General features: G+C 40.2%; 1 protein-coding gene across 1 annotated transcript; it reads right to left on the reverse strand.

The window, feature by feature from the left end:
• Positions 1 to 1145: 1145 nt before the first annotated feature.
• LOC122811784 (keratin, type II cytoskeletal 8) lies at positions 1146 to 9977 on the reverse strand. The gene is made up of 9 exons (XM_044083844.1): positions 9526 to 9977; positions 6053 to 6264; positions 5401 to 5461; positions 5214 to 5309; positions 3973 to 4137; positions 2877 to 3002; positions 2575 to 2795; positions 2406 to 2461; positions 1146 to 1879 (listed from the first exon to the last, which is right to left on the reverse strand). Exons 1-9 carry the CDS (start codon positions 9901 to 9903, stop codon positions 1701 to 1703), a joined length of 1494 nt encoding a protein of 497 aa, XP_043939779.1. The 5' UTR covers positions 9904 to 9977; the 3' UTR covers positions 1146 to 1700.
• Between the last annotated feature and the right edge of the window lie 3993 nt (positions 9978 to 13970).

A 13970-nucleotide genomic window follows, 5' to 3' on the forward strand; every position in this document is an offset into this window, starting at 1 on the left:
GTAGCAACATAAATTTATCCTGCTCTAGTGTCACTCTGTTCTTGTGCAACCAATTCACTTGCAGCTTCTGAAAAGAAAAAAGGAATGTGATGGGGCAGATAGTTTTCCTACTTCAGGATTGAGAGCATGTTATCCAAATCTCCATTATCAGGATTTGGATACTTCCCAGAACATGCAAGTGTTCAGTTGGCCAAGAAGGTTTACAGTCCCTCAGAATATACTATGAAAGGTTACGACAGTAATTCCTTCCCATCCCCTAGTGTGCCAGCATTGGAGGAAGAGTTTGGTAGACTTCCCTGTTCCACCCAAGAAAGCAGATATTCCTTGAAATCTGCATCCCAGATATAGGGTAGGGGAGACAGACGAAACATTAACTTTCATTATTTCCAACAAAATTTGGACAGAATTGAGAAGTCTTGGGCAATATATGTAATGCCCACCCCCCCAGTGCCCATTTAGTGTGCTCTAGTTAGTATAGTCACCTCCCAACCCTTTTGGGCCAGGATAGGATACACTGGGTAGAAAAGATTCATGGACAAATCAGAACAGAGTGATTCTTCCCCCACTAGATGTTCCATGTCAACAACTAGCTATTGCATCCATGGCAAAGCTGGCCACTTCTGGGAGCTGAGATTTCATGCAATATTGGCAGAATGTGGGGAACCTAGTCCCAGCTAAAATGAAGTCAGCAGTTGTGCCAAGTAGAGGTGGGGAACTAGTCCCAGCTAAAATGAAGTCAGCAGTTGTGCCAAGTAGAGAACGAGGAGCATCAGGAGTGATGGGTCAAAACATTTTGAAAGAGCTTAAGGACATACAGGTCAAAGAACTAGGAAAATGCTGCACTCCCAACTCTGAATAGCCATATAGAATCCTCTGCAATTCACACATTTGGAATGGGGTGTGGTGGGTATACCACTTTGCAGAGTCTACATGCACTCCCACATCAACTATACATACATGCACTCCCATATCAACTATACATACAGGTTCACACACACAAGAATGTATATATACCCATTAGGGTACTTTTGTCTGTCTTTTTATAAGGTCAATGTTTGAAGACATTTATCATAGTGTCATGTACACACATTGCAACAAGATGGCATTAGTTTAACTATAGTATTAAGAAATAAAAAAACAAAAACTTGTTTTTAAAGCAAAGGTTTATTGTGTTAAACTTATCAAAATACTAGACACTCTTGGCAACTTTGGTTTGCCATTAAAACTGGGAGCATCAATACAATGGAATTTCCCAGTTTTACAGAGATAGAAGTGTTATACTCAGAGAATTATTGTACCCTACACTGTTAGTTTACCTTTCACAACTCCAGGAAACAGGACTAAAAGGTTCTCGGCAATTGAAAGTTTCCAACATCAGCTCATCTAATTTCAGATGAGATTATGCATGGACCTTGATGATGCACTTAATACTTAAGGACAAAATTTAGTGTGGAAGGCAGTCAAATTCAAAATACCTCAGATCTTGAGGTAACTAATTGCCAACATCTTAAATACAGAAGGGGTACCAACATTCTGACAAGCCAACCACATTACTTTAGAATGACTAGTGCTGCCATCATACAAGGCTACCAAACATTCCTTTCCTGCTGAAATCTGGAGCTGTTCATATTGTTAGCCACACAACCTTCCAATACAGCATTATCAGACAGTTTAAATTACGTTTAAGAACTTAGTGCCACTTATTCTTTCACTATGTTGGAGCGCTCCGATACAATCTTGCCATCACGGCTCTCTATGGTTTTCACTATTATGCTCTTCTTCGGAGAGCTGTAAGAAGTCTCAAGAGGGAAGGAAGAATAAGATGAAGTCTGGAAACTGCCAGAGCCATAACCACTGCTCAAAATAGGAGCACGTACACCTAAAAAAAAAAAAAAAAAAAATTTGAGCCTTCATGTAAATAATTTCATCTGACAAAGACATGGGAAGCAGACAAAGTTCTCATACATTGAAAGTTAGTGCCCAGGAACCTCAGAAAGGAGGGCATTATGGCCCAGGAACCTCAGATCCCCTTGGCATCCCATAGCATTTTGCTTTCACCGTGGAAGTGGTGATACATGAGCAGTGCATGCAGTGCACAATTCCACTACTAATGGCAGTGGTGAGTCCTTGCCATGAGATTAGCAGTGGCTACAAGGTTCTTGATACTTCACACATTTACAATGGCAATACACTTCCCCTAGACAGCTATCTTCAGGTCAATATTGCCTGCCCAGTAATGTTGCCACGTTTGTTAGCCAGCCTTATGACAGAAGTCAAATTTACAGCAATCAGAAGGGCTGCTGGGCTTCACTAGTCTGCAGACATCTACTATTGCCAACATGTTCCAATTCCAGAAGCTTCCACAACTTACAGAAAATGCAGTTTCATGGTGTATTGACACTTACCTGAATAGGAGCTCTGATTGACTTTTACTGTAGAAGCCTGAATACCAGATGCCAACCTATGAAAATAAAGGGATACAGGTTAGTGGGCCAATAGGCAAGCAGTATTTCTCTAGGACTGTTGAGAGCACTGGAGTGTAGAAAATTGGTAAGGTTTCCATTAGCTGTATACCTGCTTTCTTCTCCTTCCAGCAGCTTCCTATAGGTGGCAATTTCAATGTCTAGGGCCAGTTTAACATTCATCAGATCCTGATATTCACGCAGCTGATGGGCCATATCTTGTTTGGCTTGAGTCAAAGCATTCTGAAGCTCTTGGAGTTGGGCCTGTGCATTTTTAACTGCTTGTTCTCCTCTCTCCTCTGCTTCAGCAATAGCCGCTTCAAGATTGGTACGCTATAAAGAGAGAGCAACAGAAGTGTGACAACTTATTTTGACAAGGCTAGGTCTAATAAGCAATTAAGAGTCCTTTGTTACCTGTCCTTTGAGAGCATCAATGTCACTGTTCAGTCGGTTGATGTACCTGGTTAGTTCAGCAATTTCATTCTTGGTATTTCGAAGGTCGTCACCATACCTTCCAGCAGAGGAAGCAAGCTCTTCATACTGCAAGATACACATATGTCAATACTAAGTTTACTTCCTAGTTTGGTATAGCTAGTTCTCAAAAAACAGCAATTTGAATAGTATACAAAGTTTGCAGGCTCAAACACAGCTAGTACCAACAGCTGCTTTCATACTTTGAATCATTTAAGGAGTTTCTCCTAATCTTAAATAATGAATAACCAACATCTGCAATCTGTTGACATTGAGACAACACTGCAAGAAACATTACCAGCATTTATCCGCTACCTCAAAAAATGTTAAGACTGGATAGCTACCAAGAGAATGGATAAAGACATGGGGAGGTGGAACTTTAGCTCAAGAGGAGCAAGTGATCCTAAGACCCAAGATACAACATCCAAAGACATAGATGGTACTCTAAAGCAAAGGCCCATCCTATGAACAAAGAAGTCAGATGGACGACAGGTGAGAAAGGCATTTGTCTTGGACATACCAAGAAATTAGTATTGCAATATGAAGAGAAGGACAGAGGGTGGCTATAGCCTGATGGCTACAGGAAAGGAGTTACAGGCCTTAGTAACCTTGTACGAGTGTAGACAATACCCAGATTTCAGATTTTGCTAGGTTTAGAGAATTAAGTCACTATATCACAAGTATGGGAACAGTGGATATGGAGGTTCTAACCAGTTAAGAGTTCAGTGCTATACAGTGGTGGTATGTACTGCAAGTCTAGCATTCTAGCATTCAAATTTGGTTTTGTGAAGCCTGGAGGTTAGTAAAGATGGGAGCACTACTTTGTTAGGCCCAAAACCTGTACAAGAGCAAGAGCTTGCAGCATACAAACATGAAGATACCACTACTGCACAAAGAGGGATTTTAGGATAATCTCTTAAGGGAGTGAATTCATTTCAGATAATGTGGATCAAGATGCTCATGTTTTAGGTAGGAAAGCTATTCTATTTCATCCAATTGCAGAGTGTTAACATGCCAAGGCCAATACAGTGTGGCTCACCTTCTGCTGATAATAGGTTTCTGCCTCCGCTCTGCTATTTTTAGCCATGTCCTCATACTGAGCTTTGACTTCAGCAATGATGTTATCCAGATCAAGTTGCCTGTTGTTGTCCATTTGTACAATGACAGAGGTATCCTGAATTTGAGTTTGAAGCTCACGAATTTCCTGCATATAAAGTAAAAACACATGTAAGCAGAAGACATTTACAGTGCAGTTCTGAGAACAAAAAGAAACAGTTCCACTATAAATGCATTTAGCACAGTGTAAAAGTGCATGAGTGTGTGCGGTAGAGCAAGCACTTCCAAGAGTGATCTAGTACAGGTTTAGAACTCTGTATAGGCCTCGATTGTCTTCTGCATGCATGCTATTCCATCCCATATGCAGAAGGAGAATGGACAGATTAAGACCAACACCACTTCCCACTGGCTTTACAACCAAGTCCACTACAGATTATGCAGGACACCTGAAGTCGCCTATAAATTGGGTCTGTAGTATTAGAACAAACAAGCTGTTAGAATCTATAAAGGTTGACCTTTAAATGAACACTTTAGCATTAGAAATTGTGGCTTGCCAACCCTACACCCCCCCTTATTTTTATTTATTTATTTTTTAAAACACTTGCACAAGTCAAAAAAAAAAAAAAAAAAAAAACATTTAATTTTTGTAAAAAGTCGACCGCTAACTGTTCGATCTCTAAAGGTCAACCTTTAGAGAGACAGTTGTGCATCTAGACCCAGTTGAGTGCAATTTATTCCTAGCTTACAAGGCATCCTGCAGAAATAGGTCTAGGAACCTGAATTGTCAATGACTTGTAGAACCTGCTGGAGAGAGACTGTCCAGGACTATCCTATCATCCACAAGTGGATTTTGTATTACCTAGTTTAATCTCAACCTAGACAGTGGATGGGGGAATAGGTTTATGCTGGGCCTGGCACCCATGTCCCTTACAGACAGAGGGACCTTTGCAAATGCCTGGCCCTCAATGCCCCATTTGGCTACAGCACAATTCTTTAGAAAACCCTAAAGAATAGGAAGGCCCACCAGGTTGTTGGCATTGGTAAATGATCTAGGAATCCAATAGCAAACTGGGAACCTCTGACATTACGTAACAGATGCATTAATACATGCAGTTTGCCGAATAAATGCATCACTAAAGACCATTTATACCCTCAGGACTATATCAGCATTCTACACTTGGTTAAAAATTGAAAGTTACAAATGTATGGGATCCCAATACTTACTTCATCATATATCTGTCTCAGGAAATTTATTTCATCCGTAAGAGCCTCCAGCTTGGCCTCCAGTTCAACCTTGTTCATGTATGCCTCATCCACATCCTGCAAGCAAGACAGTATTTTAGTACAAGAGCATCTCAGGCTCTACACCCCCCCCCCCCCCCATCAGCTGGGTACTAAATTTACAGCTTACCTTTTTGATCAACACAAACTCATTTTCTGTGTCAGTACGCTTATTGATTTCATCTTCATACCTGCAGAAAGAAGCCAAGTTGAGCCCACAACAAATGTTTTAGAGCAACACAATAATCTTAGCTCACCATCAGTTAGCCCTGCACTCACATAAAAGTGATTCCAAGACCAGTAGTACAACCAGTGGGTAGCAAAATTAGTAACCCCCACAAAAAACTGCAGGATACAACAACCGATCATTCAAGCAAGAGCAGTTCAGCTACACTTATCTTAATCTTCTATACATTTAATAGAAAGTTAAGTTTCTGTAAAACCATCTTAAGGCACCGGTTTTCAGCAGCACCCCCCCCCACAGGACAAGTGGCCAACAAATCTTGGGAGGCAAGAGCCCATAACATGTTTACACAATTGTTACCCGTTTAAAAGCAAAGTGAGTAATTCAAGTCTCAACTCAGTGTCAAGACTACAGACTTATTTGTAGATCTACAACTTTAGCTACATAAAATAGTTTCTCATAAAACGGCAATTAAAGTTTCAGTTCTTTACCAAGGAGAACCTCCCAGGGGGAGGAATGAATCTTACCCCCATCAAAGACAGAAACCTAAACTTTTTGGCATCAAAAAAGCAAGTCACCACATGGTACATTAGCTTACTTGTTCTTGAAGTCTTCAACAAGGCCTTGCATGTTGTGCAGCTCTGCCTCCAGTTTCCCTTTCTCTTGCCCCAGGGTATCCAGCTGCCTTCGCAGGTTGCTGATGTAAGCCTCAAACATGGAGTCCAGGTTGGATCTGCTTGGAGTGGCCTGGTTCTGCAACAGCTGCCATTTTGTCTCTAGAAGTTTGTTCTGCTGTTCCAGGTAACGAACCTGAAAGCATGAAAACAAGCCATTTAATATCAAATTTAAAGTGAAACAATGCAAGCAAAGATTTTTCCTAAAAGTTGAGACTTGGAAGTTGACCTTGCATACACGAGCCAGAGATCACTTTCAAGTGTGTAGTACTGTGAACTGGGGAAACAGGTTAGCAACTGAAGGACTGAAAGATGTTTAAAGGCAAACATGTCCAGATTTGTGTTCCTATTTTTGGTAACTTGTGCCATTTGTTTGACTTCATAACCTACAGAAAATGTAGGCCAACAAAACCTTATTCTAGCAATTTCCCTAGTTTATTAAAATTTGTCCTATTTTTTGTCCTTATTATGGTCCTTAGTCCCCTACTTTTTTTTGTTTGTTCAGATTTCTTGTGCCAAGAGACTGAGAGCTATGGCCAGATGAACGTCTGGGAGTTGCAGTGGTATACTTCTGGAGCAGTGAGAAAAGCAAATCTGCACATTTAGCTGCAGTGTGCAAGGTTTGTGTTGCACCAAGCAGAGGTACACTTGGGGAATTCCCCAATATGATAGTAATGAACTACTGCAACACCCTCACCTAGACATTATGCATACAGGGAAACTGGCTCCTTTCACCTCATCCTACACCTCAGATTCCAAGCGAGTCACTGGCAATTGTGGGGAGAAGGGGTGAATTCTTGTAGCAGTGGCATTTAATTCATAAGGCTTGCTTCTTTGAGTGTGTAGAAAGTTATACATTTGTTCAGAGGCCAGTGTTAAAATAGTTACTGGATGAAGCCATCAAGACTTGCTACATTTAAAGTTATGGTTTAAGATCTGGATGCTCTAGACAGTACACATCTAGTACCTTGCAAGCTTAGGGCATTTACAACTAATACTACAGAATCAGTACTCCCTTTGAGCAAAGACATGGCAACATGCTGAGAGCAGAGTATATTCCAGAATGGAGTATTATAGCAAATATCCTGGACTTGAAGCCATCCAACAATTTACTAAGCAGAGGAGTGCCACATTTCCCCTACAAATCCAGTGTGTAGGTGGAGACACCAACATGCTTCTAAGGAAATAAAAGTTGCTGTCAGGGTGACAGTCAGCTTTTTAGTTTGCATTAGGGTGGAACCCAAAAGCCACCATGGACAAAAAAATGATCAGTATGCAGTGGAAATGCAATATGCACACTTAAAGTTCACACTGTAAAAGACAGGGAAGGACAAAGATATAAATATTTCTAGAGCCTAAAAACAGCAATCCTTTTACTGGCCTGACATTTTAGCATTACTACCGCCCACTATGCCCACCACCACCCACACAGATTGGAGGACTGCAACAGTTAAGAACTGCTAAAAGCTAGCATTAGCCAAAACTAGTGCCTTAACAAATATTAAGTGAGGAAGAGGAATTTTCAAGCTTTGCACATTGGTGAATATTCACCAATCTACATCCTTTATTTTTTTTTGGGGGGGGTGGGGCACAATTCTGCATCAGTACTACAAAGTCAACTACACAACTGTACAAAGTTAAAGCATCCAAAGAGCATCACAACCCGTTTTTCTTTCCTTCAGACATACTACCTATGTGCCAGAGATACCTACAACAGGTCTTGCAGTACCAGCTATACTTTATTGCACCTTACAAGATGTGGCTCATGAAGGCCATTCTACCCAAAGAATCATTGAAAGTCAAGAAGTTTATTCTAGGTTTTAGAACCATTTCATGCTCGCTCTACAAAGCCACCACAAGTATACTGGCAACATCTAGCATTTTCACTCCCTTGGCAGCTTTTTTTAAAAATTCCCAGTACCCAAAGAATCATTGAAAGTCAAGAAGTTTATTCTAGGTTTTAGAACCATTTCATGCTCGCTCTACAAAGCCACCACAAGTATACTGGCAACATCTAGCATTTTCACTCCCTTGGCAGCTTTTTTTAAAAATTCCCAGTACCCAAAGAATCATTGAAATTCAAGAAGTTTATTCTAGGTTTTAGAACCATTTCATGCTCGCTCTACAAAGCCACCACAAGTATACTGGCAACATCTAGCATTTTCACTCGCTTGGCAGCTTTTTTTAAAAATTCCCAGTACCCAAAGAATCATTGAAAGTCAAGAAGTTTATTCTAGGTTTTAGAACCATTTCATGCTCGCTCTACAAAGCCACCACAAGTATACTGGCAACATCTAGCATTTTCACTCCCTTGGCAGCTTTTTTTAAAAATTCCCAGTACCCAAAGAATCATTGAAAGTCAAGAAGTTTATTCTAGGTTTTAGAACCATTTCATGCTCGCTCTACAAAGCCACCACAAGTATACTGGCAACATCTAGCATTTTCACTCCCTTGGCAGCTTTTTTTAAAAATTCCCAGTACCCAAAGAATCATTGAAAGTCAAGAAGTTTATTCTAGGTTTTAGAACCATTTCATGCTCGCTCTACAAAGCCACCACAAGTATACTGGCAACATCTAGCATTTTCACTCCCTTGGCAGCTTTTTTTAAAAATTCCCAGAGCCTTAAGAGCAGGGGAAATCTATTCTGTTGAATGGCAATATAAAAACAGGTTCTGGAGAGTCAAGTTTATGAAAGTGATAACTTCACTTTATGAAACAGGAACTGAGGCTTCCAGGTTTTGCTATCAAAACAGCAAGGGGCTTCCAGGTTTTGCTATCAAAACAGCAAGGGTGAACTACTGTTACCAGTTTACATTAGCAACTATTACTACAAAAGTTATTTCAACAGGAGATTTAAAGAATTCAAAGATGGTCAGGCTTCTCCTTTAAGGAGACTTCAGCTTGAGTTTCTTTAATCAACCTGGAACTGAAAACACCCAACAACTGTAGACAAGCCCCCCCCCCCCCCCACACACACACACACACACACACACACACACACACAAGGCATTTATACAGCCTTCTTGTGTTCAAGGCAGCGATAGGGGGAAGGGCTGCCTAAAATGAATGAATAAATAGCTAAACACACCAGCTATCACTCTAGCTTTACTGAAGTAAGACTAAACACTCACAAAACACTAGCTGTTACAGCTGGCTTTTCCATTACTGGTATAAAACTATAAGCTGAAGTTTAGAAGACCTCTGGTAAAAGAGCAAATCTATCCACATACTAGACTAGTAACATTACCACTCAAGTCCAACCCAGTTTTTAAAAATGGGAACTTTGGGGGCAATGAACTGAAACAAGTAGCTTGCCCTTATGATACACCTCAAGACAGAGAGAAAAAACAAACCTAATAAATTTATAGGCTACCACATTATTTAAAATAAGCCTTACCTTGTCAATGAAGCCTGCAAACTGGTTGTTCAGGGTCTTAATCTGCTCCTTTTCTTCCAGTCGGACCTGGCCAATTCTAGGATCAATTTCCAGGTTGAGAGGAGCTAAGAGACTCTTGTTAATAGTCACATTACTGATGGGTGGAAATCCAGTACCAGCAGACATACCTGAAAAGCTGCTTCCTCCTCCATAACTGGTACTGGTAGAAAACGCACTTGTTGCCCCAATTCTGCCACTCCCCCCACTGTAGACAGAACCAAGACTGAGAGGACCTGTACTAGCTTTTGTGGCAAACCTTCCTCCTGTATAGGACCTGCTAGTAAAGGATTTTGGAGCAGCAGACGAGCGAACAGTTACAGTCCTCTGATAAGACGTCATTTTACTTTACTACAGCTTAGACAGCCACTGCACAGAACAAGTTGTAATCTCAACTGCAAAAACCAACTGATGAACTAAAAAGTAGCAGCTGCAGATTTTTATTCATTAGCTGGGAAACTGGGCTTGGTAGGGAGTATCAGGTAACAGCTTCCTGAATGGCTGAGCTAAAAGGGGTGGGACAGAAGACAGATACCTGGCTAGTGAAGGATATCATTAACTACTGCCTTGCCGTACGGTTTCATTTCCTGCTGCTTTGTGAAATGTTACAGCTAACCCTTTCTGAAAGCAAACCCTTTCCAAGCTGACAGATTCAGAAGCTGTGTGCAATCCTCCTGTGGGCTAAGTATTTAGCCATGGAGTTTAAAGTACAAAGTTTGTACTACGACACTAGATCTAAACAAATTTAACATGATTTTCTGTCCTTTTTCTTTATCAGCATTGATTCTCAGCTAGATAACTTGTTTTTCAGACACTTTTGAAAAACAAATGATGCCTAGTGGATTTCCAAAACTATTTTTTTTTTATTGAATACAAGGACAAATATCTATCCCTTATCTTGCAAGGTTTCATCTGCCTGAAGGCAATCAGCAGGAGTTTACTGAAAAAAATAGAGGCCAATAGCACTGGCAGAAGATACAAGGTTACACTTGGGAAGAGAAAAGCAGAGGTGGTTAAATGGAAAAACATTCAACAGAAGACAATGCATTCAGCATTGTGAAGATAAACACGGGTGGATCAGATGGGATTTCCTCCAAATATAATAAGTGTGTCTGCTGTTGCAAGGAGAAGTTCCCAAGCAGCAGCTGTTATTGGACTAGAATACCTCTTGCATAAAATGCATGCTGTACAGGGTAGTTCAGAATTCCCAGGTATATGTGTGATGTGTATATGTTTGCACACGTGTTGTTTTGTGTGTGTGTGTGTGTGTGTGTGTGTGTGTGTGTGTGTGTGTGTGTGTGTGTGTGTGTGTGTGTGTGTGTGCGCATGTGTATACACGTGTATGAGTGTTTCTGCATCTGTGTGTGTGTGTGTGTGTGTGTGTGTGTGTGTGTGTGTGTGCGCGCGTGTGTGTGTGTGTGTGTGTGTGTGTGTGTGTGTGTGTGTGTGTGTGTGTGTGTGTGTGTGTGTGTGTGTGTGTGTGTGTGTGTGTGTGTGAGTACAGATTGCTCAGGGGTGATCTGTGTCTCATCAACAAGGCAATCTCGGACCCTGCCCTACTAGAGATACTCCATATCCATAAGTCTAACTCCTCACGCACTACACACTCAAAAGGCCTTAATCTAATATGCAACATCAAAAAAATCTGCTGGAGAGAGAGATTTGTCTCCCAGAGGCCACCCCATCTCTGGAATAGACTTCCCATACATGTCAAACAGAATACCTTGCTGATCCTCTTCAAGTGCAACCTTGATGAGTGGATGGGAAACCACAAATTTGTCCCAGGGGTTCCACCTGTGTCTCGCATTGACAGGGGCTACAGGTGCTGACTGAGGTTTTTTTGGGGGGATAAACTCTTGGCTAGGCATGTAAAGGCCCCAGGGCCATCAGCCTAATAACCTTCTATGATCCTATGATCCTATGCATGTTTGTGTATGTGTATGTATTGGTGCACATACAAGTGTGTGTGTGTGTGTGTGTGTGTGTGTGTGTGTGTGTGTGTGTGTGTGTGTGTGTGTGTGTGTGTGTGTGTGTGTGTGTGTGTGTACATGTTGGTGTTTGTGCACATATAGTTGTGGGTGAAAGAGTGTGTGGGAGGGAGTGTATATATGTGCATGCATATTTGTGCATGTGTGTGTGTTTGTGCACCTATATTTGTATATGTATCTTTATGTGTATGCCTGCATGTTTCAAGTGTGTGTGGGTCCAAATCTTCAACATTATTCTGGAGTCTTTTTTACTTCATTGCAAAATCCACCACTGGTAATATTTTTTTTAATTACACATAACTGGTACTTTATTGAGTTTTTAGATATTAAAAATATATTTCACAAGCTATTGGACTTTTTTCCAGAGCAGTTATGCCATTTGTGTTGCCCTTAATATTGCTTTTTTTTACTGAAATTAAAGCAGTGCTTCTGACTCAAATAAAACATATGTGACCTGATGCCAGAAAATGACCGATGGATTCATTCAGTCTGTTCATTTCTGCTGCTTGATGTAAAACCCTAGTATCCATTTTATTCATCTTGGTTAATGTAGCCTCATTCTTGTTAATTAATTTATTTATTTATTGTCTAGTCCCCTGCTGGCATACCTTTAAACTGTCCCTGATTTTGCCTCATATTTTTGTTCTGTCCCTTGCAAAGTTTTTGATTTTCTGGTAAATTACTGAGGATTATAGTCAATCAGTAATGCCAGACATTGGAGTTTAATATGTATTCTGCAGAAAACGCATGCTGATGCAAAATTTGTTTATTAACTTTCTACGTGAATTAAAGTAATATTTACAAATTGTCCCGGATTCTGACCCTTTGTCTCCCCATTATTTTTGGCTTTACTAGAGTTCTTGAGCATAGAAGTTGAGAGGTCTGCCTGCTGGCAATCAAACACTACCCCTGCCTCCCCCTGATGGTCCATTCATTCCTTTGGGGTGAGGGTTGAACAAGTCAGGAAGATTCAGTTGTATCTGACTCACTGATTTTAAACATTCCCTACTGTACGTATGACATCTCTTATTTATTTTTGGTGTTATTTTCTAATTCTTTTTATATCTTGTGTTATACCATCTAACTCAGTACTAACCGGGTGGGTCATCTTGGAGAACACCTTCTTAGTCTATTCTGTTTATACAGAGTGAAGCAAAATTCAGTAAATACTAAACAGTTGTGTAATAAAATGCCTGTTATAGGAGTGTTGTGTTTTCCCAATGAATGCATACTTTTCAATGTTAGTATTGTTTTAAATCTATGAAAACTTTGCCCTGCAAACCCTATCTTTTCTTAAAATGGGAGTGGGGGACTCAAAACCTTAAACATAGGGAAAAAAGCATTTATTTGAACGCTATTTGTATAATATTCCACTATGCTTGTTACATGTAGAACAATACATTCTTTGTTTTTTCAATGTTAGTATTGTTTTAAATCTAAGAAAACTTTGCCCTGCAAACCCTATCTTTTCTTAAAATGGGAGTGGGGGACTCAAAACCTTAAACATAGGGAAAAAAGCATTTATTTGAATGCTATTTGTATAACATTCCACTAAGCTTGTTACATGTAGAACAATACATTCTTTGTTTTTTTTTAAATTATCATTGATAATGTACAAGAGATTGCGGTGGTACAGCGGTAGCATTGTTGCCTTACAGCAAGAGGTTCTCCTGTTCGATACTCGGCTGGGGTGCCTTCTGTGTGGAGTCTGCATGTCCTCCCCGCAGTTGAGTGGCCTCCGAAAGACATGTGTGAATGGGTGTGTTTTTGCTGAAGATTGGGTGTCGGGCTGGCAACTCGGCACCATAAAAATCGACTGCCAATCATTAGTGGACCAGAGTTTCGCTGTGGCTACCCCTAACTGGGAAAAGACAAACGATTGATAATGTACAACTTTACATTAGTCACCTCCTGCACATTACTTATACCCCTTTGCGATATTTGAATATTTTTATGTTATATCCTTTTTTCTTTTCTAATATACTGGTTCACTATAGAGGCCCCTTTGCCATTAGGGTTTGGTCGCTATCTCTGCCTCTGGTTTACTAAACATCTTTTCTATGAAGTGCTTTCATCTTGGCACTCTATCTGTAGAAGTATAACATTCTCAAATTACGGCATAAGATATCCACAGTGACCTTAACTAGTGAGAGCCCCATTGTTTTTGCCTTTCTTTAATTGTTTATGGTTTTCTTACATATGCAATTTTTTTATTGAATGTCACCAAAGCATGCAATATTATTTAATTTCTTTTTTTATTACAATGTATGATTATAACAAAGTTTCTGTGCTATCTTAGATTAGATAGTATCAACAAAGGTTTGTGTATTTTTTCTTTCTGCATATTAACTGCCACAGTGTGGCCCTTTCACTAGTTCATCCAAATCTCAGCCCTTCCTAGATTACCATTGTATTTCAAAC

The sequence above is a fragment of the Protopterus annectens genome, chromosome 9.part0 (genome assembly GCF_019279795.1).
Source record: "Protopterus annectens isolate FY-2018-M chromosome 9.part0, PAN1.0, whole genome shotgun sequence".
NCBI lineage: Eukaryota > Metazoa > Chordata > Ceratodontiformes > Protopteridae > Protopterus > Protopterus annectens.